The following is a 27,089-nucleotide window of genomic DNA, read 5'->3' as shown; positions in this document are numbered from 1 at the left end:
AGCAGCAAGGAGTCTCGCGCTGCCCACTCCTCACAGTCAAGAATCCATGTCACTAAGGGTAGACCCGAACCACTCCATCTTTGGCACGAAAAATGCAGCTTTGAGGGGACGCCCAATAGGCCCAAACATGATACCACCCATACTCGCTACAAGATACTACGCCTACCCTACGCGCATCGATATGGGTCCTACACTGCCTCTCCCACCCTCCCGTCTCCCCGCTCACAACAAATCCTCCATGCTCCGCATAAACTCCTCATACTCATCATTCGCCGTCTTGCCCTTCGTCTTCTCACCCCCGTCCTTCTTCTTCGCCGCCGTCACAGCCTGCAAGGTCGGCAGCACCTTCCCCGTGCCCACAGTCGTGGCTGGGGTCGGGAACGCGGTGTAGCTGATCCCGGACATGGTATCGGGGTTCTCGACGTCCGGCGCGGCGTTCACGCGGGGTTTCTTGACCGCGCTCGGCTGTATCACCGACGGTTGTTGTGATTGTGATTGTGAGGTAGCTGACCCCGGGGTGGCGGCAAGTCGTGCCTTTGAGCTTGGAGCGGGTTTTTTGCGACGGAGGGCTGTAGGCACTAGTTTCACGGATTCGGCGTGCAGGTCGCGGAGTTTGGGTGCTGCTGCTATGACTTTCGGTTGTTGGGGTTGGGGTTGTTGTGTTGGTGATGGGTGTCCAGCTTCATGAGACGGGGGAGCAGGCGGCGCTGAGAGATGTGGTGGCGGTGCACCGAACTGCGGTGGCGGCATCGGGTATGGGTATGGCGGCATGGGTCTGCCTTGGAAGCCGAACGGTGGTGGTGGTGGTGGGCGGGCAAAGTGGGGTGGTGGGGCCATGCCGTAGGGGAAGGGTGGGCGGAAGGGTGGTGGACCCCCTGGTGGGGGCCCGGGGGGTAGGTTGTGTGGGAAGGGTGGGGGAAAGGGGTGGGGTGGGGCGAAGTGGGCTGTTGATGAATGAGACAAGGTGTTGAGTGAACTGTTAACCAAGTGAATACTTGGAGATACGATGAAACTCACATGGCATCGGCATCCCAGGCCTGAACGGTGGCGGCGGCGGCGGGTACGCTCCAAACCCCTGCTGCATATGCGGTGGGGGCATCATCACCGGATGCTGCGGTAACGGCGGTCTCACCGCATTCTGCGCACCACCACCAGCCTCCGTCGGCATATAATCAGCCTTATTCCGGATCTCCGGAAGCTCCAGCGTATGGTAGATCTGCGCCTCGGCATTCTTCCCGGCTGGCGAGGAGGGGAGGGGTATATAGGCCAGATCGGAGAATTTCAGGGCTGGCTCTGCGTCCGTTTTTGATGGTGATGCGTCATCGCGCTCTCGTTTTGGCGTTGGTGCGTCTTCAGCTGTGTTTCCAATATGACCGTCAGTTCCACCTCCCATAACTACACCCACCCCCCTCAAAAACGATATCCCTTACCCTCACTCCCCCCCTCCTCACTACTCTCCTCCTCACTCTCCTCACTACTCTCACTCCCACTCCCACTACTACTCTCCTCCTTCCACCCCGCCGGTTTCTTCGGTCCATGCGGATTAAACGTCGGGTGATACCATTTCATCTCCACATCATCGACTTTTGGTTTCGGCTGCGATACCGGTGGTGCGTTGGGGTCGATGGGGGCGAGACCGAGCTCTTTGCGGGACTCGTTGATCTTCTTTAACTTCTCGGCGAGCTGTTGTTTTTTGCGGTGTTGGGTTTGGTCGAGGCGTTCTGTGTGGAAACAAGAGCGATGTGAGATTTTGCATCAATGAGGACTCGAAGTGCTGATGTTCGTACCTGCACGTTGCAACGCCTGCAACTCCTCGAAGATCTTCTTGGTATCCTTTTGCGCCGTAGCATAGAGACGGACCTTCTTCCGATCTTCTTTATTCTGCGATACAAAGACATCAGCTTCATTGGAGAGAGACTATGTACCGCGGCTTTCTCCCTGCCCCTCACACACCTTCTTCAACTCCTTCTTCCGCTGCGCCTTGCGGTGAGCCTGTGAATTGCAGGAATGGCAAGGTTAGCTTTGACAACGAGGAGGTTGGAGCGGTGGAAAGCGATAGAGACGTACGTCGGCGGGGTTTATGGCCTTGCCTGGCTTCTTCCCCATTTCCGACGGCTTTTGTGCGGGGTGGTGTTTGGGTGTGTGTGTGTGCTTTGCCGCTTTTCCGGAGGAGGATGGGGGTTCTTTTGGGCGCTCGCAATTACAAAGGGAAAGTTCGAGTTCGCGCTGAGTTCTCTCGTTCTCGTCTCGTTCTCGTCGGAGGGCATCGACTTCACGGCCGCAGAGCCAGCAGCACCTCCCTCCCTCCCAGCCAACAACAATGCTCCACTACATCCCCTACGAGTCAGAGCTCCAGCTCCCCCCCATAGTCGCCCTCATCCAAAACGACCTCTCGGAACCTTACTCCATCTACACCTACCGCTACTTCATCCACAACTGGCCCCAGCTTTGTTTCCTGGTCGTCGATGACGGGGATAACAAGGGGTTAGATCATGGGGGAGACAGGACGACGACCGTGGGCGAAGGCCCGGGTGAGGAGGCGGGGAAGAAAGTAGTGGGCGTGGTAGTCTGCAAACTTGACACCCATCACGACAGACGTCGCGGGTACATCGCCATGCTCGCCGTCTCCAAATCCCACCGCAAGCTCGGCATCGGTAATGTTCCCTCCCCCATCCCATCTCCACCTCCCCACCTCCCAACCACTCATCCCCCCCCCCCCCCCCCCCCCCGATTTATGTCCCGCAGGTTCAGCACTCGTCGAAAAAGCAGTAGCAGCAATGCAGGCCGAAGAAGCCGACGAGGTGGTGTTGGAGACCGAGGAGACGAATAAGGGCGCGCTGGCGCTGTACCAGAACCTGGGGTTTGTGAGGGATAAGCGGATGGAGAGATATTATTTGAATGGGGTGGATGCCTTTCGGTTGAAGCTTTGGTTGAAGTAGGGTGGAGAGGCGGATGTGATGGTGGTCAAGAGTGGGCGTGGGCTGTGGGCTGGGGGCGGTGAGATGGAATGGTCGCAGTTTGGGATTGCGCACAATCGGCGTAACACATTTTTGGTCATTTAACTTAGGATCTTTGCACATTGCAGAGACTGGCATCTCTTTCTCTGCAAACGTCCCGGTGCTTGGGTTGTGGCTCCACAGCGAAAATGGGTTTCAACTGAAGTGCCAGACAGATGGTTTTGTCTTAAAGGGCCGCTTTCGGTGTAATGAAAGTGAAGGGTGCAGTAGATCGCCACTTCTCTTCCCTGCATCCAAATTCCGGGACCCTCGTCTCCATATCTTCGAAGCAGTGCACTCCAGAGCAAACGCAAATGGCATTGGCAGGGGGTTCCACCTCTTGCCTCTGAGGGAAGATCCAGCTCTGAAGCAAGCATGTTTCTCCGATTGATATATGTACAGTACATGGAGTAATTGTGCGAGTTCTTTCCGGCCCGTCGTATGTGTGAACCGAGAGACATAACTATGTGGGTATTTTCAGCCTCCAGCCAGTAGTACTTCCAGACTATGTCCCAAGCTGCTGTCAGTCATCTGGAATGACGCTGGTTCCGTTCAAGGCGGTCAATCGAGTCGGTGATTCCCCCAACGTAAATAGTCCCTCCCTCCTCCTCAATACCCCGCCTTAACAACGTACGACCTCCTATCCCCCTCCATCCCAATCCCCACACCGCCCTTCGACCCCAAAACCCACTCCCACCCCCTCCCCTCCCACCCCAACACCCAGTTCGCTATCATGACTCCCGCAACGACCATCCAAATCATCCACCCGCCCATCCGCGCGGCGCTCGTATATTGCCAGAAGCCGTACCCGTGCCGCTGCGCTGTGTCGGTTGCGCGCCGTAGGGCGAGAGAGGGGTCGGGGAGGTGGTGTGCGAGACGTTTGGAGGAGCGAGGGGTCCAGTTGGCGGGGTAGATTAAGGTGGGAGCGGACGGGTCGGTGGCGTGTTGGGGTGGTGGTGTTGGTGACATATTGCAGGAGTCTTATGTGGTGGGTTGGATTGAGCGGACAATGCGGTGTTGCTGTTTTATTGTGGTGTGTCGGTGTGGTCGGTGGAACGCCCGAGTGATCTGGGCCAGGTGGCCGAGATATGTAGCGGACCGGACCGGCGGGGGGGGGGCAGGCGGGCAGGCAGGCAGAGAGGGCAGAGAGGAGGATGAGGCCTGTTGAGCAGGGTGTTCGTACGGTACGTAGGCTTCGTAGGGGTATGGCCCTGTGCTGGGCCCTGTGGTGGCAGTCGTCGTTCTGCGAGCGAAGAGTTCAACGCGTTGGCCTCCCACTCTTCCCACTTGCAACGGCCCAACCTGGAGAGAACCTTTTCCGCCCACGGAGATCACTCCCCTCCCTTGTCCCTTGTGCTGTACCATATGGACAGTGTACATACATACATACTGTACCATAGACTGTCCACCCAAGCCTAGTGTCGCCGCGTCCGGCTTCATACCACTATCTCATCCGGATTCTTTATGAAAAGAAACTTTTCAGCAAAGGTGGCCAGCATGGAGTGTCGAGCTCCCCCTAGCACCAAAACCGTGAGGCATGCGAACGTCTGCAACGCCGCGGGACGGAGAACTGCCATTCACTCTGGGGCGGTTCTGCTGACCGTATGCGCTGACCAGCTCTCGCGGAGCCTCTGCACGAATAGCACTATCAGTCACGGGACGAAACCGGGCTGCCTTCGTATCCCCAGGGCATCCGGCGCAAGGACGTTCAAAAGCACCTCAGCCCATAAGACGACCAACTTTGTGAAAGAGTTTCTATCATTCGCAGAACCACTTCCTACCATCCCCCTGTATGCCCCCTCAAAGTCTGGACGCAGCCGGGTTCCGGCTATCAACTACGCGAACGATAAGGCTACCGCAAAAGAGGAAATGGCGGAATTCCGCAGGCTGCTAGAACCCGACAACGCCGGCAGAACAGGCAGCCCAGAGGAAGTGTTCAACCAGCTGTGGAAACTCGTGAACAGAGCCAAGGAGGGAAGATTTCGACTGTTTATAGACCATAGCCTGTGGCGGGAAGCCATGCGGCTGGTTTCGTACGGCCCCCCGCACGTCGCTGGACCGCGGGTCACCGCCGTCTTTGATTGGAAGCTTGAGATGGGCGCCCCTGTCCTCATGAAGGATCTCGTCACCCTCCTGCGGACGACGTACGACGAGCGGAAATCGGTGGCGGATGTCGACCGCACGCTTGCGAAATTGGACAACGCGCGGGCCCAGTTCAGCCCGACAATGTTTGTGCATATCTTCTGGGGCCTGATCAAGCAGAAAAAGTCGGGCGAGGTCGCTAGGTTCTTCGAACGGTACCTGGCCGATGATCGGAACCGGCTCATGTGGCAGCCCGCATTTTTCGATAAGACCATTGATATCTTGCTCAACACATGGCATCGGCACTACGACTCGGTGACGGCGGAGGATTACAACGCCACGGATCTGGCGGAACTTGAGACGCATGTGGAGAAGGCGATGCGCCAACTCCTCGTGCAGTATTCTTCAGTCATGGGCGACGGGAAGGTTTCTGCGAGGCACTACAATATACTGGCTAAGGTTCCCATACTCAGTTTGCGGAACTACGAAAGCGCCGCGTTGTTCCTGCAGCGCATGGAGGTGGAAGGTTTCGAGCCCGATTGGGAAACGGTCGCACATCTAGGCGAGCGGTTCATCGCTGCAGATAATCATCACGCCTTGGCCACGTTGTTGAAGGACGCGGCGAAACGGGGACTGGAAGGGAATGAGAATTTGGATCCGCTGCGCTTCTGGCTGAATTGTCGACAAGGCGATATCACCGAACTCAAGCAGTGGTTCAAGGACCGCCCCCAATCCGTCCGTGTGCAGATCCTCCTCAAACAACAGCGCGTCCTCACCCTCCTCTTCGAGCGCTTCATCCGGGAAGAGCAACCCGCAGCCGCCCTCGAACTCGCCCAGCTCTTCGTCAGCAAACAAGTCTTCCCGCAACGCATCCTCAGCCAGATGCTTGTGCGCCAACTCCTCGCCCTCGACGACTACCACGAGGCCAACGCCTACATGGACCTCCTTCTCCAATCCTTCCCCTACCACCTCTCGAAAAGTCCCACCGACCGCCCCGTCACCAAGGAAATGTTCTGGGACCTCATCGAACAGGGCTTAGTCCGCAAAGACCTCCCCCGCGTTATGCACCTCTACAACCGCCTCCGCGAACTCAAAGACAAACCCTCCCTACGGAAGGTCACACCCATCCTCGAGTACGCAATTCGCAACGGGTTCGATATGGAGGCTCACGCGATCCTACAAAACCTACACTTAGACGGCCACCAGGCGGACACGTACGTGTACATCCTCATCATCGAGCGGCTGGTCAAGCAGAAGAAATGGGACGATATCAACGGCGTGCTGCAGCGGATGGCGCGGAAGGGGATTGAGCCCAACCAATACGTGTTCAATATCGTGTGCCAGGGATTGTTGCGCGAGGGCATGCTGGATCAGTATGAGTACTTTAGGAGCAAGATGGAGACGAAGGGCGTTGTACCGGATATGGTGAGCGCGAATATCGAGCTGACGGAGCATGTCCGGGCGGGGAGGACGGAGGAGGCGTTGCGGATGTGGGAGACGGTCAAGGAGATAAAATCGTATGGTGAGGTCACGTTTACGATTATGGCGGGTCCGCTGTGGAGGCTCGGGCGCCACGAGGAAGTGGAACGGGTGTATGAAGAGTTATCGAAACGCCCCGACGCGACGCAGACCGTCTTCACCACCATGATGCGGGTCTACTCTCACCACGGCCGCGGCAGTGATAGCGTCCTGCGCGTCTTCAATGACATGAAACGCCTCGAGAACAGACGGCACACCCCGCTCGTCGGATACCACGCCTACCGCTCCGTCGTCCTCGCCCTCGTCGAAGAAAACAAGCTGGACTTGGCCGAAGAATACGTCGACGAAGCCCTTGCAACTCTCCCCGCAAAAGATCTGGTAAACACCGGTCTCGCCTCCCCGCTCCTCCGCGCGGTCGCCGAACAGACGGGCGACATGGACGCCGTCAAACGACTGATCAACAAAATCACGGCGCATCTGACTGTCCTCGACGGCTACCTCTTCGCCAACATCATCGCGGTGTACACCAGCGCCCGTGAGTTCGCCGAGGCCATCCCGTGGGTGCAACGCGCGCGCTTCGAGGCCCATGACGCGGGCACAAACGCGAACCTCATGAACGCCGTGCTGGACTGGTACGCCAAACAAGGAAGAGCGGAGGACATGGAGCGCGTGTATGGCGAGATGCGACGCGGGGTATGGGCGGCTGAGGCTAACCGCCGCACCACCGTCGTCGCAATCCCAGCAGCCGCGGAGGAACGGGTCCCACCCCCGCGCCCCGCGGCCGTCGAGTACAGAGCCAACAACCACACCTTCAACATCTTCATCGACGGCTACGGGTACGCCGGCGAATGGCAGAACGCGCTGGATCTGTTCACCAAAATGCTCGTATCCCCCGCCGACCCCAAATCCGCCCGCGAGAACTTCGACCCCAGCCTCCCCCCCGCCCTCCGCGACGCCTACACCTCCCAACACTGGGGCGTCGACCACCGCACCGTCTCCCTCATCCTCGACGCCCTCGGGTGGTCCGCCCAACTGACCCCGCTCGACACCACATGGAAACAGCTGAAGAAACTCGCGTTCCCGTTTGACACGAACAATTACACCTCCCGCCTCGAGGCCCTGATGCGCTGCGGGATGTTCGACGAGGTCGTGACCATCCTCGCCCGCCCGCCACCCACCCTCACCATGGACGCAAAGACCTTGCGCAATGTGCTGTCCCTCGTCCCCGCGTGTGCCCGCGCCCGCATCTCGGGGTCCGCCACCAGGAGCACGGCAGCAGACGCCAAACAAACCCTCCTGGAACGCCGCATGGCCGACACGCTGTGGAAGCTGTACGCAAAGAAGTACCCCGCCCTGGTCCCGCCCGTGCGCGCCGGGCTCGGCTCGCAGATGCGGAAACTCGGCCGCGTCGAGGCGGTCATTGAGAGCAGTCGGGTGAGGAACGAGGGCGGGGCGGCGAGGGTTGCGAGGCGGGTGTTGGAGGAGGTGGGGAGGGAGGAGGTGGGGCGGTTGGGGAAGGAGGTTGGGTTGGAGTTTGCGGAGGGGGACGGGGATGAGGTGGTGAGTGGGGATGTGGCGAGTAGGGAGGCGATGTGGGGGATGTTGGGGACGGGCGTCGCGAGGGGGGTTGGCGGGGAGGGGAGTGGGGTTGGCGAGAAGGCGTAGCTGGCTTGCCAGTGGCGGCCACAACATCCCGATTGGGTATATAGAAACGCATTGTAGATTCAGAGAAGTGCGAGGATCGTCATAGGTTGCCTCGAACACAGGAGGACATCATGGTCGAAATGTGGAGAATGCGGATGATAAATTACTGAACGCTACAACTAACGAGAAGAAGGGAGTTATTTGATAGTGTATATACAAAATCGCCTAGACGAAGCCTGCGAGCAAGACCCAAACATGCAACGCCAATCCACATACTAATCAAAGAACCCCTTCCCCCCCTGCTTAACCTGACTCCTCACATCCCTCCCCGCGCGCCCCTTCGTGCTATTCCGCCCCTTCATCCCCTTCCCGACACCATTATGCTGCCGTCTCAGGTTGGAGGTGACGCGTTTCTTGACCTCGTCGGTGTCGACGCGTGAGGTGGAGGTTGCGTGGGAGGTTGTGGAGCTGGAGCGGAGGTGCGAGGAGGTGTCGCGGAAGGGGCGGTGGGAGCGGTTGTTGGGGTGGGAGGATTCGGTGTCGGAGAGGGAGGAGGCGGAATGCGCGTCGCTGGCGTCCGAGTCGTCATGGGAGGAGATAGCGATGTCGCGCTCGGTGGGGTTGAGCGTGGCCGATTGAAGGTCGTCCGCGAGGTTTTCGAGCGGTGATGGCTCGTCCGCCTCGTCTTGTTGCTCTGCGGCATCCGCGTTTGTTGCAGGCTCAGCGGTCTCCTCACGTTCCACATCTTCTACCTCCTCCTCGGCGTCCTCCTCGTCATCCGTTTCCTCAACCATCTCTTCGTCGTAATCGCTTTCCGAGTCGGAGCGATCGCCAATAGCCTCTTGCAACTGTGATCCAAAACATTTCGCAGGTTAATGACCATGCTGGATGAACTCTGCAACACATCCGTTCCCGCCCCCTACCTTCTCAAACTCATTCTGCTGCTTCTTCGTAAACCCGCTCGCCGCGACCTGCACGTCAAGCGAGAACTCGCGCTCCGCGTCTCTGCCAAACTTGGGATACAGCTTGCTCTCATAATGGAACCGCTTCTTGAAGAAGGTCCGGATACAGTCCACGTCTCTGTTGAAGTACATCTCGGCATTCCGATGCGACGTGGATACCATCTGCGGGAAATCAATCAAGATGGGCTCGCCGTCGTCTTTGATCATGATGTTGAACTCGTTGAAGTCGCCGTGGATCAGTCCGGCGCAGGCTAGGCGGACGATCAGGTCCATTAATTTGGAGTAGAGTTTGCCGGGATTCTCGACCTCCTGGATCTGGCATAAAGGGAAAGCGTCGACTAGACCCATGACGACCGTGTGACGGCTTTGGTCGAAGGGTTCAGGTACAGGGTATCCATTCTCGTGGAGAACCTTCATGAAAGCGTACTCCTTCATGGCTGAGAGGCGGGAGAGGTACAGCCAGGAACCGGCGTTCCTGTTCTTCAGGTAGTCACGTTTTTCCTTGATGTTCCGGAACGACGTTCGTCCCAATCGGTGCAGCTTCAACACCCGTTGGTTGCCCTCCTCGTCGGCCACAATGTAGATATCCGACTCCTTCCCGACACCAATTTGGTTGCCCACCGAGTAAATCGACCCCCTTTTTGACATTGTCCGCAATGCAAGGTAGTCATATCCTCCATACGTCAGGCGGTACCCGTCGTACTTTGCGTTCTGGATCCTAGCGACCAGGTTTGTCCTGGCGAGCTCGCCGAGGATTTTTGTGACACCGCCGGACTTGAGTTTTGCGATATGGGAAATGAGCTGGGTGGGGACTACTTCGTGGTTGCGGGAGCCCATTTCGACTGCAGTGAGGACACGGAACTCGTCGTTTGACATGTAGCGTAGTTGCTTTGGATCTAACCTCATGGCTGCAGCTTCTTTGTGGTGCGAATGAGTGGGGGGTGTCGTTGGGATATTCGCCTGTTGGTCGTCGCCGTTGGTCTGCAAAACGACAAACTGCTTTCCCTTTGTTGGAGTGAAAGTGGAAGCCCCGGTTGGGACGTGGCGCATGGGTGGCGCAGGGTGGCTTGGCGTGAAATGGGTAAACCACAGTGCATTATGCGTGATTTCCCGCATCCAAACGCTGTCCCTCTCGCAATTCGTAGCAGCCTTCGCAAGGGCCACTCGACATCCGACGTCGACGCTTGCCCAGTCCTGAAACATTCCCACGCTCGTCTCAACACCCAACACACCCGTGTGCATACCCGCTGTTGTGCTTGGGAACTGGAGCCTGTCATACAAGCGATTCGATCCCCTTCTTGGGAGTGCCCGTTGGCCTTTCGGACTTCCTTTGGTTTGTTCTTGATCTACGACATCAACAGCATCATCGGCTGAGTTTCAAATCTTACAAAGTCCTCTGCTATCAGGTAAAGATACGACGACAAGTACATCTCAGGTACTTTTGGAAACTTGATCTTGCACTTTGGGCACTCACCTCTTGTCGTACGTTGTCGTCATTACAGCAGGCTAACGGAGATGGCTGCCCCTCCGCCGCCCACCCCCTTCGGGGCGCATTATGGCGCTGCACGTCCACCACCATCGTACGTAGCTTCAGGTCCATCGCCGGAGCTGTCGGAAGAGAAGCTGCAGGAAAAGGCGAAAAAATGGGCTCAGATGAATGCTAAGCGTTATGGCGAAAAGCGGAAGTTTGGGTTTGTGGAGCCTCAAAAGGAAAACATGCCCCCAGAGCACATTCGAAAGATCATCAAAGATCACGGTGACATGTCTAGCAAAAAGTTTCGACACGACAAACGGATCTACCTTGGGGCTCTGAAATACGTTCCGCACGCTGTACTGAAGCTCTTGGAAAACATGCCTATGCCGTGGGAGCAGGTCCGCGAAGTAAACGTACTGTACCACGTCACTGGAGCGATTACGTTCGTCAACGAAGTGCCTTGGGTCATAGAACCCGTGTATGTAGCGCAGTGGGGAACGATGTGGATTATGATGAGGAGGGAAAAGAGGGATCGTCGTCACTTTAAGCGTATGAGGTTTCCGCCATTTGACGATGAAGAGCCGCCATTGGATTACGGGGACAACATCATCGATGTCGAGCCGCTGGAAGCCATCCAGATGGATCTGGATGAAGAGGAAGATGCTCCCGTTTACGACTGGTTCTACGACCACAAGCCACTCCTGGGCACAAAGTTCGTGAACGGCAGCAGCTATAGGAAGTGGCACCTCAACCTGCCTATCATGTCGACACTGTACAGATTGGCGCATCAGCTTCTGTCTGATCTCGTGGACCAGAACTACTTCTACCTGTTCGATCTGAACGCTTTCTTTACGTCAAAGGCACTGAACATGGCCATCCCTGGCGGACCCAAGTTCGAGCCGCTGTTCAGGGACATGGATGCAGCAGATGAGGACTGGAACGAATTCAACGACATCCACAAGATCATCATCCGTCAGCCCATTCGTACCGAATACAAGGTCGCGTTCCCATTCTTGTACAACTCCCGCCCTCGATCAGTCCATGTGTCATGGTACCACTACCCTACCGTGGTCTATGTTCGTTCAGAAGACCCTGACCTGCCCGCGTTCTACTTCGATCCGATCATCAACCCCATCTCCTCCCGCAACCTTCAATCCAACGCAAAGGTCTCGCACGAGGACGAGCTTTTCGGAGACGCCGATGAGGACGAAAGCTTTAGCCTTCCCGAAAGCGTGACCCCGTTCTTGGAAAGGCGCCCGCTGTACACAGACAACACAGCGAACGCCATCGCGCTCTACTGGGCTCCTCATCCCTTCGACAAGCGAAGCGGACGCACTCGTCGTGCGATCGACATCCCGTTGGTGAAGAACTGGTACCTCGAGCATGTTCCCGCCGGCCAACCCGTCAAGGTCCGAGTGTCCTACCAAAAGCTGCTGAAATGCTACGTCCTGAACGCATTGAAGCACCGCCCGCCGAAAGCGATGACCAAGAAGTACCTCTTCCGCCAACTGAAAGCGACCAAATTCTTCCAGTCCACCGAACTGGACTGGGTCGAGGCCGGTCTGCAAGTCTGTCGCCAGGGCTACAACATGCTCAACCTCCTCATCCACCGTAAGAACCTCAACTACCTGCACCTGGATTACAACTTCAACTTGAAGCCCGTCAAGACGCTCACGACCAAGGAACGGAAAAAGTCGCGCTTCGGAAACGCGTTCCATTTGATGCGTGAGATCTTGAGGTTGACGAAGTTGGTTGTCGACTCGCATGTGCAATACCGCCTGGGGAATGTGGATGCGTTCCAGCTCGCGGATGGGCTGCAGTATATCTTTGCGCATGTTGGGCAGTTGACGGGGATGTACCGTTACAAGTACCGTCTGATGAGACAGATCCGAATGTGAGTGGTGTACGCACTGCTTAAACTATTCCGTCACGTCTCTAATCCAATTGCCTTCTATCAAATAGGTGTAAAGATCTCAAACACTTGATCTACCACCGCTTCAACACCGGCCCTGTCGGCAAAGGCCCCGGCTGCGGTATTTGGGCGCCCGGCTGGCGCGTGTGGCTCTTCTTCATGCGCGGTATCGTACCCCTCCTCGAGCGATGGCTCGGGAACCTGCTAGCCCGTCATTTCGAGGGCCGTCAGTCGAAGGGCATTGCCAAAACCGTCACGAAACAAAGGGTGGAATCGCATTATGATCTGGAATTGAGGGCGGCGGTTATGCACGATATTTTGGATATGATGCCCGAGGGGATTAAGGCCAATAAGTCAAGGACTATTTTGCAGCATTTGAGTGAAGCTTGGAGGTATGTTACATATATGCTTCCTGTAGGCTTTCGATGAGGCCAGATCACTGCATCGTTAACTGACTTAATTTTCCACATAGGTGCTGGAAAGCCAACATCCCCTGGAAAGTCCCCGGCCTCCCGACCCCCATCGAAAACATGATTCTCCGCTACGTCAAATCCAAAGCGGACTGGTGGACCAGCGTCTCCCACTACAACCGCGAGCGAATCCGTCGTGGCGCCACGGTCGACAAGACAGTATGCAAGAAGAACCTGGGACGGCTTACGCGGTTGTGGTTGAAGAGCGAGCAGGAACGGCAGCATAATTATTTGAAGGATGGGCCGTATATCACGGCGGAGGAGGCTGTTGCGATTTATACTACGACTGGTAAGATTTCTTTCGGGGGGATTTATGGAGGTGTCAATTTGTCATCATCTTAACATATGTTTTTCCAACAGTTCACTGGCTTGAGTCGAGGAAGTTTTCGCCCATCCCTTTCCCGCCGCTTTCGTACAAACATGACACGAAGTTGCTCATTCTCGCACTGGAGCGATTGAAGGAAGCTTACTCTGTTAAGGGACGATTGAACCAGTCTCAGCGAGAGGAATTGGGTCTTGTGGAACAAGCTTACGATAATCCTCATGTAATCCCCGACCTTTTTTTTTGCATCGGCATTACATGACGTTGTACTGATTGGTTTTCTTTTTCCGTCTACAGGAATGTTTGTCGAGAATCAAACGATTACTCCTCACCCAGCGCGCGTTCAAGGAAGTCGGCATCGAGTTCATGGATCTCTACAGCCACCTCATCCCGGTCTACGATGTCGAACCCCTCGAGAAGATCACGGATGCCTATCTTGATCAATATCTGTGGTACGAGGCCGACAAACGCCATTTGTTCCCGGCGTGGATCAAGCCCGGTGACTCTGAGCCGCCACCGCTGCTCGTGTACAAGTGGTGCCAGGGCATCAACAACCTGACGGATGTCTGGGAGACGAGCGATGGGGAGTGCAATGTGATGATGGAGACGAAGCTGAGCAAGGTGTACGAGAAGATCGATTTGACGTTGTTGAACAGGCTGTTGCGGTTGATTGTGGATCACAACATTGCGGATTACATGACGGCGAAGAACAACATTGCCATGACCTACAAGGATATGAACCACGTCAATGCCTACGGTCTCATTCGTGGTCTGCAATTCGGTTCATTCATTTTCCAGTACTATGGATTGATCCTGGATCTGCTTATCCTCGGTCTGCACCGTGCGAGCGAGATGGCGGGTCCACCAGCGATCCCCAACGACTTCCTCCAATTCCGAGACGTCTCCACCGAAGTCCGCCACCCGATCCGCCTCTACTCACGCTACATCGACCGCATCCACATCCTCTTCCGTTTCACCGCCGACGAGTCCCGCGATCTGATTCAGCGGTACCTCACCGAACACCCCGACCCGAACAACGAAAACATCGTAGGGTACAATAACAAGAAATGCTGGCCTCGTGATTGCCGTATGCGTCTCATGAAGCATGATGTTAATCTCGGACGAGCGGTGTTCTGGGATATCAAGAATCGGCTCCCGCGGTCCCTCACCACCATCGAGTGGGAGGAGAGTTTCGTATCCGTGTACTCGCGCGATAACCCCAACCTACTGTTCAGCATGTCTGGATTCGAGGTCCGCATCCTCCCCAAATTGAGGTCCAGCCATGAAGAGTTCACCTTGAACGAGGGTGTGTGGAACCTGATCAACGAGAGCACCAAGGAACGCACCGCGCAAGCGTTCCTGCGGGTCGACGAGGAGAGCTTGCAAAAGTTCCATAACCGAGTCAGGCAGATCTTGATGGCGAGTGGAAGCACGACGTTTACGAAGATTGTGAATAAGTGGAATACGGCGCTTGTGGGGTTGATGACGTATTACCGAGAAGCGGTTGTGCATACGAGGGAGTTGTTGGATCTGCTCGTCAAGGCGGAGAATAAGATTCAGACGAGGATTAAGATTGGGCTGAATTCGAAGATGCCGAGTAGGTTCCCCCCCGTGGTATTCTATACCCCGAAGGAACTCGGAGGCCTCGGCATGCTCTCCATGGGCCACGTCCTAATCCCGCAATCGGACCTCCGCTGGTCCAAACAAACCGAAACCGGCATCACCCATTTCCGCTCCGGGATGTCCCACGAGGAAGACCAGACCATCCCCAACTTGTACCGCTACATCCAGCCCTGGGAATCCGAGTTCATCGACTCGCAGCGCGTGTGGGCCGAGTACGCGCTCAAGCGGCAGGAAGCTAACGCGCAGAATCGACGTCTGACTTTGGAGGATTTGGAGGATTCGTGGGATAGGGGTATACCCAGGATCAATACGCTGTTCCAAAAGGATAGGCATACGCTTGCGTATGATAAGGGGTGGAGGGTGAGGACGGATTTCAAGCAGTTTCAGGTTTTGAAGAATAACCCGTTCTGGTGAGTGGTTCAGAAACATCGGATGGCGATTTCATCGAGGTTGTTATTGACTGGGGCTTTTCTTCGTTCCAGGTGGACACACGCCAAGCATGACGGAAAGCTGTGGAACTTGAACAACTACCGCACGGATATGATCCAGGCGCTTGGTGGTGTGGAAGGTATTTTGGAACACACGCTGTTCAAGGGGACTTACTTCCCTACCTGGGAAGGTCTTTTCTGGGAGAAGGCTTCCGGTAGGTTTTGGCATGCCGTATGTTAATTACTCGACGCATGAAGAGCTGATCTTATGTTGCGGTTTAGGATTCGAGGAATCCATGAAGTACAAGAAGCTGACGAATGCCCAAAGATCCGGTCTGAACCAGATTCCCAATCGTCGTTTCACGCTGTGGTGGTCGCCTACCATCAACAGGTGAGGAATATACACCTCCACAGATCACTACACTCGAGGTCTCGCGCTTACATTTTCCTTGCATTTAGGGCCAACGTCTACGTCGGTTTCCAAGTGCAACTCGACTTGACGGGTATCTTCATGCACGGAAAGATCCCGACCTTAAAGATCTCCCTGATTCAGATCTTCCGAGCCCATTTGTGGCAAAAGATCCACGAGAGCGTCGTCATGGATCTTTGTCAGGTGTTTGACCAGGAGTTGGAGGCGTTGGAGATTGAGACGGTGCAGAAGGAGACTATCCACCCTCGGAAATCTTATAAGATGAATAGTTCGTGCGCGGTACGTACTTTTCAGGGTGATAGCAAATGTGCGGGAATTTTTTGGCTCATTTTCGGGGTTGTAGGATATCTTGCTGTTTGCCGCGTACAAGTGGAACGTGTCCAAGCCGTCGCTTCTGAACGATACGAAGGACTCGTTCGATGGGGCTACGACGCAGAAGTACTGGGTGGATGTCCAGCTGCGGTGGGGTGACTTTGACTCGCACGATATTGAGCGATACACGAGGGCCAAGTTCTTGGATGTAAGTTGATCTCGCGGTGGGCCCACCCTTGTTACCAAGACAGTAAACTCATAGTTGGACTCGTTTATAGTACACCACGGATAACATGTCCATCTACCCCTCGCCTACGGGAGTCATGATCGGCATCGACCTCGCCTACTCCCTGCACAGCGCCTATGGAAACTGGTTCCCTGGCATGAAGCCGCTCGTGCAGCAGGCGATGGCCAAGATCATGAAGGCCAATCCGGCCCTCTACGTCCTCCGCGAGCGTATCCGTAAAGGATTGCAGCTGTACTCGTCAGAGCCGACGGAGCCGTACCTGTCGTCGCAGAACTATGGGGAGCTGTTCTCGAATCAGATTATCTGGTTTGTGGACGATACCAATGTTTACCGTGTGACTATTCACAAGACGTTTGAAGGGAATTTGGTGAGTTGTGATATGACTTTCATTGTGTTTGAGGGGAAAGGAACGGGCGTCCTGAACCTGTGCTCTCTTCCCCCAGACCACCAAACCCATCAACGGTGCCATTTTCATCTTCAACCCACGGACGGGACAACTGTTCTTGAAGATCATTCACACCTCCGTCTGGGCTGGGCAGAAGCGTTTGGGACAGTTGGCGAAATGGAAGACGGCTGAAGAAGTCGCGGCCTTGATTCGATCGCTGCCTGTTGAAGAGCAGCCGAAGCAAATTATTGTTACGAGGAAAGGGATGTTGGATCCGTTGGAAGTTCACTTGGTAAGCCTTTTAAGTATCGGTGTCTTGGTGAAAGTGCATCCACTCATTTGTGTTGTCCTTGTTCGTGTAGCTCGACTTCCCCAACATTGTGATCAAGGGATCCGAGCTGCAGATGCCTTTCCAGGCCTGTCTGAAGATCGAGAAGTTCGGAGATCTGATCTTGAAGGCCACGGAACCACAAATGGTTCTGTTCAACCTGTACGACGACTGGCTACGGACCATCTCGAGTTACACGGCTTTCTCGCGTCTTATCCTGATCCTCCGTGCGTTGCATGTGAACAACGAAAAGACGAAAATCATTCTTCGACCTGACAAGTCTATCGTTACGGAGCCGCATCACATCTGGCCCACGCTCACCGATGAGGAGTGGATCAAGGTCGAAGTGCAGCTGAAGGACTTGATCCTTGCTGACTACGGCAAGAAGAACAATGTCAACGTCGCGTCCCTGACGACTTCCGAAGTGAGGGACATCATCTTGGGAATGGAGATCTCTGCTCCGTCGTTGCAACGGCAGCAGATTGCGGAGATTGAGAAGCAGACGCAGGATTCGACGCAGTTGACGGCGGTCACGACCAAAACGCAAAACATCCACGGTGACGAGATGATTGTCACCACCACGTCGAACTACGAGACGCAGACCTTCTCCTCAAAGACCGAATGGCGTGTGCGTGCCATTGCGTCGACGAACTTGCATCTCAGGACGAACCAGATCTATGTCAATACGGACGAGATCCGTGAGACGGGATACACGTACATTCTGCCCAAGAATGTGTTCAAGCGGTTCATCTGCGTCTCCGATCTGAGAACGCAGATAGCTGGGTTCATGTACGGTGTTACCGCACCTGGCAACCAGCAAGTCAAGGAGATCCGCGCCATCGTCCTCGTTCCGCAATGGGGTACTCACCAGCAAGTGCATTTGCCGCACATGCTGCCTGAGCACGAGTACCTGAAAGACTACGAGCCCCTCGGGTGGATCCACACGCAGCCGAACGAGTTACCCCAACTCAGCCCGCTCGACGTGACGATGCACGCCAAGATCATGGCGGACAACAAAGGCTACTGGGACGGCGACAAGACTATCATCATGACCTGCTCCTTCACGCCCGGATCCTGCTCACTGGCGGGTTACAAGCTCACCCCCGCCGGCTTCGAGTGGGGCCGCAACAACAAAGACATGGGCGTCAACCCACAGGGGTACCTGCCGTCCCACTACGAACGCGTGCAGATCATCCTCTCGGACCGCTTCCTCGGATTCTTCATGGTCCCCGAAGGCGACGGCGTGTGGAATTACAACTTCATGGGCGCGAAACATCGCACTGACATGAAGTACACAGTCACGATCGACACACCCAAGGAGTTTTACCACGAGGTGCATCGGCCGAGTCATTTCTTGAACTTTAGCGGGTTGGAGGAGTCGGGGCTGGGAGCTGTTGGCCAGGGCGTGGCTGCTAGTAATGAAGCGGAGTTGGAGGATCAGTTTGCGTGAGGGGGGGATGGCTATTCATGGCCTGTGCGATTCAAGTAGTGGGGATGTTTGGGAGGGAGGGTAAATATCAGTGTTGTCAGCTGTAGCTTCCCTTGCCTCTGTTCTGTAATTTAGTCTTTTCGATTGTGTTTATTTTGATTATGTATTTTGAGCGACTTTTATTGCCTACCATGAGGACATTTATGAGTTGCTGCTCGGTTGAGTTGCTGCTCGGTGTTGGGTGTCCTTGAGGACTTTGGAACTTATGCTGTGCCGCTCTTAAAGGCCGTTTCTCACACACACACATAGTCCCGTCTGGTACGGGGATGCAGAACTGGAAAACGTATCGGGTTTGCCCCACTTTCACCAACAAGAACAGGCACAAACGTAAGGCGATCCTTGACATCAATCACACGAGAGACAACAATGAACTGCATCGGGCTACCAATCTCATGCCGATCAGTACTAGGAGCACTCATTATTCACTCTTCCGTATGCAATTTGTTGGTTTGCCTTAGCACGAGTGTTGAATTAGTTACGCGTCATGACTAAGCACCCAACGCGTTTCGACCGACGTCGATCTTTCCACTGCAGTCATACAAATCCCCCCTGCTTCGACCCGCTCGTTGCACCAGCATCGTTCTCGCGGAGGAAGAATGGCTGGCAATGTACATTTTGATCACCCTTTGAATCCATTCTTTACCGGAATTTAATCCACTTTTTTTTTGCTTGTCCTTGTAAACTCCCGAACAAGGACACGGACTTGCAGACAACCGGATTCTTTACAGGCATTTAATCCGCCATTTTTTTTGGTTGTCGTTGCAGTAGCGTTGTCCTTCCCGAACAAAGACGATTTTATGTCCATTCTGCAAAGGCATTTAATCCGCTTTTTTTTGGTTGTCGTTGAAGGAGCATCCGAACAAAGACGATTTGCATTAATTCGCTTTTTTTTTGGTTGTAGCGTTGTCCTTTCCGAACAAAGACACCGACTTGCAGACAACCGGCCTTGAAGCATACCTTTCAATTGCCTTTTATGTATCATTCTCACAGGCATTTTATCCACTTTTTTTTGGTTGTTGTCCGTCCCGAACAAGGACACGGACTTGCAGACAACCAGCGTCGAAGCATACATTTCAATGGCCTTTTATGTGTCCTATTCTTCACAGGCATTTAATCCGCTTTTTTTTGGTTGTCGTCGCCACAGCGTTGTCCTTCCCGAACAAGGACACGGACTTGCAGACAACCAGCGTCGAAGCATACCTTTCAATTGACTTTTATGTGTCTATGGCATTTATTCCTTTTTTTTGTTTTGTCGTGCCTGGTATGCTCATTGTGCCAGGGCGTCTTATCACTTTTTCACGGTTTCGTCGCATTTCTTCAGTGTTTATGTTGACCTTTCCTGCGCATTGCGCTCTGTCTTCTTCTGAAGTTGCAGCTTGGGCCACCTTTCAAGTCTCTCACGTTGCAATCCAAACCACCACTACTCACGGTTTTCCAACATGTATTTCGCGCTTCGCCCCTCATCCTGGCGCGCTATCGTCAATCAAGTACCCAGTTCCTACAGTCGGTCTCTCATCCCATCTCGCACGCAGCTTCTCGCGTTCGGCCAAACGTCGTTCCGGAGCTCGTCCCCGACCGATTGCCTTCGCCTCTCGTCCACGCGAGGAACTTTTCGGTGTATCCGACGCGTCTCCAAAGCAGCCGCCCACTCGCTTCCTGTTTTCGCGTGTTATTGCTGCGGCTTCCCGCTATCGACTGCCTGAACCCATCTCTGTCTACGGCCTCGTCGGTCATCGGGCCAAGTCGCACAATACCTCAAGGACTCTCGCGCGTAGCCGTCTCGTTCTTGGACGGTCTCGATACCTCCTGTTGGCCAGTCCTCGGCTCAGCCCGTGCACCGAACCGTGAACGCAAGCCAGCTTCGCGTGTTTCCGGACGTGGCAACACCAGGTTCGCGTGCCCCAATCACGTCCTTCGTGGCATTCGCTGATCAACCTCAAGCACTCGCCGTGCTGGCGCTCCCTTCCACATTTGTCCCCACCTTCGACGCCTTCGAGAGGGGAGTTGGTGACCGCGCTGGTGACTATTGGCAGGAGTTGATGGATGTCTCGGCTCTGTCTTGGAGTTCTGAGGCGGGGTGTCTACTTGCTGGATTGCGCGGCGGGAATCTCGCTGGGAGTACCGGGGAAATCTGGGTCTGTACATCTGGATCTCTGCCGGGTACCATCACCGACCACTACCCGCAGCAAGAGTACATGGGTGCGACGGACCGCTTGCGGTGAGCGTGCAACGGGGACGGTTCGGGTTCGTCGAGAACGACACGGAGTGTGTGAAACACTCTCCCAGATATCCGCGAAGAACAGTTTTGGGGGAGACCGGTAGACAGCGACGGTCATTAATTCGAAGCAAAGGTCAGGAGGAGCATACCTGGCCCCACTATTGAATCACTGCCATCACACCGCGTTAATGGACGTTCTTTGAGGAGGAAGACGTGAGGATCATCGCTGTTCTGTCGATTATCAGAACGTTTCTCCAATATTGCGGGAAGGGTCATCACAGCATAGATGATTGTTCGTCAGTGCCACCATCCTGACCAGACCAGTCCCTTTCCCATGGTCCACAAGCAATTGCTTTACAAGCCGCGGGACCTTTCAGTCGAGCGGGATCGGCAAACCAGGTACATACGCGCATCTTGCATAGGCTAGCATATCAACTCATACGCTTCACGTGTAGGGCTGGATAGGGCTGGAGAAAAGGCCGATGGGAACGCGCCGGATCGTTCCTGCCCGGACTGGGCTTGGACTTGGTGGGACAGGCCCTTCGCGAACAGGTGTCCTGCATCCGAGATTCGGAACATTCGTCCCGGATGGCCTTTTTGACATGGAAGCGGAGTTTATGCCCGGACTGCGCATACAACATGTCACGCACGATGACTCCCGTCAAACAGCCTGCTGCATTTTCCTATTCCTGGAAAGCGGAAAACAGGGAACTCGGAGGCATGCATCCTGTAACAAGAGAGTTCTCAATCCGACCGAACATTCGCAGGAGTCAGGACGGGCTTAGAGCGGGATGTGTCGAAACCACTTCACTTTGTCCGGACGCGTCTCCCTGCGGCATTATGCCTGGCACGACCGCAAGTTGCTGCTGAAAAAGGGAGATCAACGCTATTGGATGTGAGTAGGCGTGCCTAGAACACGGCGATACAGGCGACCGCGGAGTGATATCAGAGCTGGGTGATGGGGTATTGTGGATAGCCCCGTCGCCGTTCCGAGCAAGCCAGGCACCTTATACATCAGAATTTTGTCGTGAAAGGACTCGCTGAAGGGCGCCAGAGTGGGGATATTGGATGTGCGGGTTACGGCTTCCACTGGCGACTCGACTGAGGCGGATACCATGTGGGGTTCGACGATGGGGATGTCGTCTCCGTATTCGTGCTCCTCGGAATATGTACCCGGGCATTTGAAGGGTGTGCTCGTCGGCTTTTTGTCAGTGGTGGTTCCGACCGAGTCCTCGGGTTGCCAGCCCATCCCGTAACCGCAGTTGAAACCGTAGTCGTCGTCTCTGATCCCGTCCGCAAACCCGTGGCCGCCATCGTAGTGGTACTCTACTTCGCCCCCGTGTGGGTCTTCCACTGGGGCGTAAGTTTCCTTCTTATTTACTTCTTTTGAAGGCTCAACCTTGAACTCCTCCATTTTGACTTTTTCCTTTAGGGGCGATGGCGAAGCGTCAAGCGCCGCTCCCTCTTCCAGCTCTACGTGAGGGAGAGTGTGTGTATATTGTATGTATGAACAATGGCCTCGATGGCCCTCCCTGTCCGGCAAGCCGGTGGTGTCTTTGGGCTTTGACCGGCTGCGAGGAAAGGCTGGGAACGGCGTCGTTCTGAACCGCTTGGCATCAGACCACAATCAGACGAGAATCAAACCACAATCAGACCTGGAACGGCGCACACACAGAAGGCATCGTTGCATCCACCCACCCACCCACCCAGCGCTCGCCCATAATGACCACCGCAGACCCTTCCCAGCCGGCACCGCGAGAAGAAGAAGAAGCAGACTCACCAGCAGCAGTTACCGCCCTCTTCACCTACCTGCACTCCCTAACCCCAACAACTGACCCCACTCCCGTCCTCCCAACCGTCCTCTCCCCAACAACCCTCCTCCACACAAGCACCGACCCTACCGACCCCGAAAACCAACCCACCCCGCTGCACATTGCTGCCCGAAAGGGGAACTTGGCAGCTGTGCAATGGATGTTGTTGAAAGGGGCGCCGTGGAATGCGATTGATGCGAGGGGGGTTAGTGTGGGCGAGTATGCAAAGGAGGCAGGGTGGGACGAGGTTTATGAGGCGTTGGTTTGTGAGGGGGTTAGGACGGAGTTGGTGTTGATGGCGTTGGGGAAGGGGAGTACCGACGCTTATGGTGAGTGGCAGTGCGAGAGAACGATGTGGGCGAGAGCGTACGGTGTGAGAACGAGCCTGGTTTGCGGACTACGGCAAGCGGAGCGAGGTGCAGGGTCGCTTGAGGCAGGCGAGCCACAATGCGCCGGAGGGGCACAATACTCCCCTCACTGCTGTCCTTAGCGAGCAAAGCGAGATACGCTCCCGCCCACCGCCGCCCAAAGTCCTTTTCGCGAGCGTAGCGAGCAGGGTATCGTTCGACCAACCAACCAACCAACCAACACGCAATCACTTATTCGTTCTCTTTTCTCATAGGTGATGATGATGACGATGAAAATGAAGAGGACGACGATAAGACGGAGGAGACGCCAGTTGACGAGGAGACGGCAGAACCAACAGAAACCAGCGCAACAGCGACGGTCAAACCCGCCTCGGCGCACCCCTCCAACGCCAGCTACCTCTCCCGCCGGCTCACCTTCTCCTCCGGGCGTCTCCTCGACTCCGACGCCAATGCCGTCATGATGGGCTGGGAAGCCCCCCTCATGACCCTTCACGCCGCCGTCATCGCCCCAACCCCCGGCAAACGGGTCCTCAACGTCGGCTTCGGCCTCGGTCTCATCGACACCGACCTCCAAACCCTCTCCCCATCCCACCACGTCATCATCGAAGCGCATCCCGATGTCTACGCCCACATGGTCGCGGAGGGCTGGACCACCCGCCCCAACGTCACCGTCATCTTCTCCCGCTGGCAAGACGCCCTCCCCCAACTCTACGCCATGCCTGAACCCTTTGACGGCATCTTCTTCGACACCTTCGGCGAGTACTACGACGACCTCAAAGAGTTCCACGAGCACGTGCCCAACCTCCTCGCCCAATCCGGCGTCTATTCGTTCTTCAACGGGCTGGCGGGGACCAACCCGTTCTTCCACGACGTGGCGTGTGCGCTGGCGGAGGCGGATTTGAGGGATATGGGGCTGAGGTGCGAGTTTAGGGAGGTGCAGGTGGATGAGTTGGGCGATGAGACGTGGAAGGGGATCAAGAGGGCGTATTGGAGTTTGCCGGTTTATAGGCTGCCGGTCTGTACGTTTGACGAGGGGTTGTGAGAGTGGGAAGTAGCGTAGACTCTCGATGCAAAGTATTTATAGTGTTGGGAGAAGGGGAGGGAAGTAGGGGCGTAGACAGAATAGACGCATAGAGTATGGTCATGGGCAACTTGTGTTCCTATCATTACTGGTAATGTAACATCCCCAAAAAGCTCCATATCACAGTACAGTACGTTCCCCAAAAAAACAGTGTCCCATGGTCCGCTCCCCAAAAAGACTTTTCGCTACTCCAATCCCACCAAAACCCGACTCCCCTCCCTCGCATCGCCCCTCTCCAACACACTCCGTTCCCCGACACCTCCTCCCTCTCTCCCAATCCTAACCCTCCCCGCCCTAACAGCCCTCCACTCCCTCCCCAACTTCTCCTCCATCCTCAACCTCGGCCTACACCCCTCCTGCACACCCATCAGCCCCACCGCCCCCTTCACCATCCCCCAAAACTCCCTTTCCTCCCTCTGCACCCTCTCGACATGCTTTGCGATGATCCGCTGCTGCTCGGCGTGGATGGCGTGGATCTTGGAGAGCAGGATGCGCTCGGAGGCTGCCAGGACGGCGCGGTCGGGGGCCGTGGGGGCGATGTTGGATTTGTAGAGCGAGGTGTGCAGCGTGCGCAGGAGGAGGTGGTGCTTGAAGGTCGGGTAGCTGTTGATCTGTTACCGGAGGGGTGAGCAAAGGGGGGGTTTATGAAACGACGCAAAGGGCTTACCAGGACGAGTTTGACTTTGTCTTCGGGGGTCAGGTCTTCGGCGCCGTCCGCGTCGGGATCCTCCGCACCCTCCCGATGAGTCCCATTCGCATCCAGACCCGGGGGACCGAGATACTGCACCAACGCCCAGACTTTCGCCCGCAGATTCCACCCGACCTCCTCCAACTCCTCCGTGAAATCGTCCTGGAGCGCCGGCTCGTGGTGCTGGTGCGCGAGCGGTTTGACGGTGCGCGTGCCGGTGAGCGGGTTGCGGATCAGCGGGGTGGTCGTGCCCGGGCTGGGAGGGAGGGTGGAGATCACGAGCGAGCCTTGCGGGCCCTGTGGCACTTTTTTTTGGGGGTAGGAAGGGGACGGAGAGATAGTGAGTTTTTTTTTTTTTTTGGTTGGGAAACAATCGTTTTGATCCCAACCCCCCCCCCCCCCCCCCCGCCAAACACACAAAACCCCAAAAAGCACATCTTCTACTCACCCCCCAACTCCCCCTCGACCCCCCTCCAAAGCCCCACAAGCCACCCCACAACCCCCCTCCCCTCCCCATCCCGCCACATCCTCACAACACGTCTGCACCCCTCCACCTCGCACACGTCACACAAGAACCCCAACCCGGCCCCTAACCGTTCCCAATCACCCACACACACCAGCGTGTCCAGCACCTTCTGAATCCCGTCGTGCGCGAGGATGGCGTTCAGGGAGGGTGGGAGGGAGGCCCAGAGAGTCGTTAGGGCCCCGAGGGGGGTGAGGGGGAGGTGGGTGAAGAGGGTGGGGATGGCGTGGGGGTGGGAGGCGAAGATGTGGCGGTTTGGGAGGGGCGTGAGGAGCGTGGTGAGGAGGGTGAGGGTGGTGGTGCGGGTGGGGTGCGGAAGTGCGGGTGTATGGTTCAGGATATCTTATTATTATTTTTGCAAAAACGAAGGTCGATGATGGTCAGCTCGGTGCTATGTGGCCTTAATGACACGAACGGAACACCACCACCCTCAACTTACCAAGCAATATCTCAAAAATACCCTTCTCGCCCAACACCCCGCAATTCCTCCCCTCGCTCTCGCACATCAGCACCAGCGTCCGCAGCACGCCCGGGACCAGACCCACATACTCCGACGTCGCGTTGCCGCCGTTGTCGTGGGGGCATCGCGTCGGTGGGTCTTGCTCGAGGGCCTGCGCGAGGAACGAGAGGAGGGTGGTGTGCAGTGTCGGGTGGGCGTGGAAGGGACGGAGGGTGGAGGTGAGGATGTGTTGGAGGATTGTGAGGGCCTGGGGAAACGAAAATGGATGTTACGGGTTTTGTGAGGGGAGTGGGGGGACGGTGGGGGGATGTACGTTTGTCTTACCTGCATCTGAAGCCCCTTGAGATGCCGCAAGGACCAACACCCGATCGAAGGCGGGAGGTCGGTGAAAGAAAGATGGTCCAAAACAAAATCCAATAATCCATCCTAAACCAAAAAAAAAAAATCAACATTCATCAACACCCCCCTTCGCCACCCCCACAAACCCACCCAAAAATAGCTTACCTCCAAAAACCTCCCCAACACCCCGCGTCCCCCGCCCAAAAACCTCTCCAGCAACGCAAACATCTCCTTCTGCGCAATAAACCACATCCCGGGCTCTTCCTCGCCTTTCCCAGTCCCCATGGGGTTTTCCCTAATCAGCAGCCGCCATAGTGTATCCAGCACGCCCTGCTGCACCCACGTGGAGGTCGAGGGGGCCAGGTCGAGCGTTTGGGAGGTGATTATCAGGAGGTCGGTTAGGAGGTCGGGCGGGTGGGGGTTTTGGAGGGTTGTGTTGAGGGTTTGGATGGCGGCCTGAAAGTGGATATCAGACGGCGTGACTAGGCGAGATGATTTGAGTGGACGCGTTTACCTCGGTGGAAAGAACGTCGGCAACCCGTGTCCCGTGATGCGTCTCTAGCGCGTTCCACAGTATTTCGACGATGATGGCGCACGTTGAGGAGGAGTGGGATGTGAAGTGGGTTGTGGAGATGAGGAGTTCGAATGTTCCGGCTTGAATACCAACAGTTGCGTGATTAGTTTTCGCGCAGATAAGCATGTTTGATATAGCATGCTGAGTGGTGAACCACCTACCTCCAAGCATCCGCTCAACGCATGCCTCGCAGGTGGATAAGCGGCGTAACGCGCGCAATGCGTCGACTTGATAGGACGTAACGATCGACTCTGTCGCTGAATCCGGCCGGAGCGCCTTCGTCAAATTTTCCGCCACATCGCTGCCGATAGAAACGAGGAATCAGTAAAGTCGTGCAGCGGGCGGGGTGAGGAAGTCCAGTGGACATCATGCGAGAAATGCACATACCACTCCGCCAACATCGCCAACAACTCCCTCCCTGCTCTTTCCTCCCCCTCCCTCCTC

The 27,089-nt window shown here is 55.8% G+C and overlaps 9 protein-coding genes across 9 annotated transcripts; 5 read left to right on the top strand and 4 right to left on the bottom strand.

The window, feature by feature from the left end:
* Window positions 1-91: 91 nt before the first annotated feature.
* On the bottom strand, window positions 92-2,213 carry EV422DRAFT_77186 (uncharacterized protein). The gene is made up of 6 exons (XM_053074382.1): window positions 2,068-2,213; window positions 1,954-1,992; window positions 1,788-1,881; window positions 1,431-1,721; window positions 1,018-1,356; window positions 92-944 (listed from the first exon to the last, which is right to left on the bottom strand). Exons 1-6 carry the CDS (start codon window positions 2,104-2,106, stop codon window positions 223-225), a joined length of 1,524 nt encoding a protein of 507 aa, XP_052925303.1. The 5' UTR covers window positions 2,107-2,213; the 3' UTR covers window positions 92-222.
* Window positions 2,214-2,320: 107 nt separating this feature from the next.
* Window positions 2,321-2,939, top strand: EV422DRAFT_568003 (putative acyltransfersase; the record flags this gene model as incomplete). The annotated part of the gene is made up of 2 exons (XM_053072604.1): window positions 2,321-2,654; window positions 2,746-2,939. 2 exons carry the CDS (start codon window positions 2,321-2,323, stop codon window positions 2,937-2,939), a joined length of 528 nt encoding a protein of 175 aa, XP_052925302.1.
* Window positions 2,940-3,605: 666 nt separating this feature from the next.
* EV422DRAFT_596846 (uncharacterized protein) lies at window positions 3,606-4,176 on the bottom strand (the record flags this gene model as incomplete). Its single annotated transcript, XM_053073613.1, has 1 exon — window positions 3,606-4,176. A coding segment is annotated over one exon (540 nt), but the record flags the coding sequence as incomplete, so codon positions are not given.
* A 122-nt stretch (window positions 4,177-4,298) lies between these two features.
* EV422DRAFT_578864 (uncharacterized protein) lies at window positions 4,299-8,222 on the top strand (the record flags this gene model as incomplete). The annotated part of the gene is made up of 1 exon (XM_053073299.1): window positions 4,299-8,222. Exon 1 carries the CDS (start codon window positions 4,461-4,463, stop codon window positions 8,220-8,222), a length of 3,762 nt encoding a protein of 1,253 aa, XP_052925300.1. The 5' UTR covers window positions 4,299-4,460.
* Window positions 8,223-9,056: 834 nt separating this feature from the next.
* Window positions 9,057-10,153, bottom strand: EV422DRAFT_77171 (RIO1 family-domain-containing protein). The gene has a single exon (XM_053074381.1). The coding sequence runs from the start codon at window positions 10,067-10,069 to the stop codon at window positions 9,074-9,076; it is 996 nt and encodes a 331-aa protein (XP_052925299.1). The 5' UTR covers window positions 10,070-10,153; the 3' UTR covers window positions 9,057-9,073.
* A 141-nt stretch (window positions 10,154-10,294) lies between these two features.
* On the top strand, window positions 10,295-18,819 carry EV422DRAFT_531455 (NUC071 domain-containing protein). Its single transcript, XM_053070463.1, has 14 exons — window positions 10,295-10,496; window positions 10,570-10,598; window positions 10,666-12,531; window positions 12,600-12,941; window positions 13,022-13,308; window positions 13,380-13,564; window positions 13,639-15,374; window positions 15,447-15,607; window positions 15,675-15,783; window positions 15,852-16,101; window positions 16,166-16,342; window positions 16,413-16,748; window positions 16,825-17,058; window positions 17,129-18,819. Exons 3-14 carry the CDS (start codon window positions 10,679-10,681, stop codon window positions 18,542-18,544), a joined length of 7,086 nt encoding a protein of 2,361 aa, XP_052925298.1. The 5' UTR covers window positions 10,295-10,496; window positions 10,570-10,598; window positions 10,666-10,678; the 3' UTR covers window positions 18,545-18,819.
* A 1,090-nt stretch (window positions 18,820-19,909) lies between these two features.
* On the top strand, window positions 19,910-20,805 carry EV422DRAFT_506802 (uncharacterized protein; the record flags this gene model as incomplete). The annotated part of the gene is made up of 2 exons (XM_053068597.1): window positions 19,910-20,308; window positions 20,359-20,805. 2 exons carry the CDS (start codon window positions 19,910-19,912, stop codon window positions 20,803-20,805), a joined length of 846 nt encoding a protein of 281 aa, XP_052925297.1.
* Window positions 20,806-22,523: 1,718 nt separating this feature from the next.
* On the top strand, window positions 22,524-24,022 carry EV422DRAFT_496761 (S-adenosyl-L-methionine-dependent methyltransferase; the record flags this gene model as incomplete). The annotated part of the gene is made up of 2 exons (XM_053067899.1): window positions 22,524-22,926; window positions 23,334-24,022. 2 exons carry the CDS (start codon window positions 22,524-22,526, stop codon window positions 24,020-24,022), a joined length of 1,092 nt encoding a protein of 363 aa, XP_052925296.1.
* Window positions 24,023-24,134: 112 nt separating this feature from the next.
* Window positions 24,135-27,079, bottom strand: EV422DRAFT_76996 (uncharacterized protein). The gene is made up of 10 exons (XM_053074379.1): window positions 27,033-27,079; window positions 26,807-26,946; window positions 26,586-26,725; window positions 26,280-26,404; window positions 26,237-26,246; window positions 26,057-26,158; window positions 25,712-25,979; window positions 25,198-25,614; window positions 24,729-25,054; window positions 24,135-24,672 (listed from the first exon to the last, which is right to left on the bottom strand). Exons 1-10 carry the CDS (start codon window positions 27,044-27,046, stop codon window positions 24,247-24,249), a joined length of 1,968 nt encoding a protein of 655 aa, XP_052925295.1. The 5' UTR covers window positions 27,047-27,079; the 3' UTR covers window positions 24,135-24,246.
* Between the last annotated feature and the right edge of the window lie 10 nt (window positions 27,080-27,089).

Source organism: Fimicolochytrium jonesii (assembly GCF_025526975.1).
Source record: "Fimicolochytrium jonesii strain JEL569 chromosome Unknown EV422scaffold_13, whole genome shotgun sequence".
NCBI classification, from domain to species: Eukaryota; Fungi; Chytridiomycota; class Chytridiomycetes; order Spizellomycetales; family Powellomycetaceae; genus Fimicolochytrium; species Fimicolochytrium jonesii.
Note: the sequence above shows the minus strand (reverse complement) of the source record. Positions and strands in the feature narration are given on the sequence as shown.

Bases quoted from the DNA above. Each gene is read 5' to 3' on its own strand.
- EV422DRAFT_77186 (XM_053074382.1), bottom strand. From the start codon at position 2,106: ATGGGGAAGAAGCCAGGCAAGGCCATAAACCCCGCCGAC. The intron at 1,882-1,953 runs GTGTGTGAGGGG...TTTGTATCGCAG, and splicing joins GGAAGAAGGAGTTGAAGAAG to AATAAAGAAGATCGGAAGAA. The intron at 945-1,017 runs GTGAGTTTCATC...ATTCATCAACAG, and splicing joins GCCTGGGATGCCGATGCCAT to CCCACTTCGCCCCACCCCAC.
- EV422DRAFT_77171 (XM_053074381.1), bottom strand. From the start codon at position 10,069: ATGAGGTTAGATCCAAAGCAACTACGCTACATGTCAAACGACGAGTTC.
- EV422DRAFT_531455 (XM_053070463.1), top strand. From the start codon at position 10,679: ATGGCTGCCCCTCCGCCGCCCACCCCCTTCGGGGCGCATTATGGCGCT. The intron at 13,309-13,379 runs GTAAGATTTCTT...TTTTTCCAACAG, and splicing joins TGCGATTTATACTACGACTG to TTCACTGGCTTGAGTCGAGG. The intron at 15,375-15,446 runs GTGAGTGGTTCA...TCTTCGTTCCAG, and splicing joins TTGAAGAATAACCCGTTCTG to GTGGACACACGCCAAGCATG.
- EV422DRAFT_76996 (XM_053074379.1), bottom strand. The intron at 26,405-26,585 runs GTAAACGCGTCC...ACGTGGGTGCAG, and splicing joins CCGACGTTCTTTCCACCGAG to CAGGGCGTGCTGGATACACT. The intron at 25,055-25,197 runs GTGAGTAGAAGA...CCCAAAAAAAAG, and splicing joins GGTCGAGGGGGAGTTGGGGG to TGCCACAGGGCCCGCAAGGC.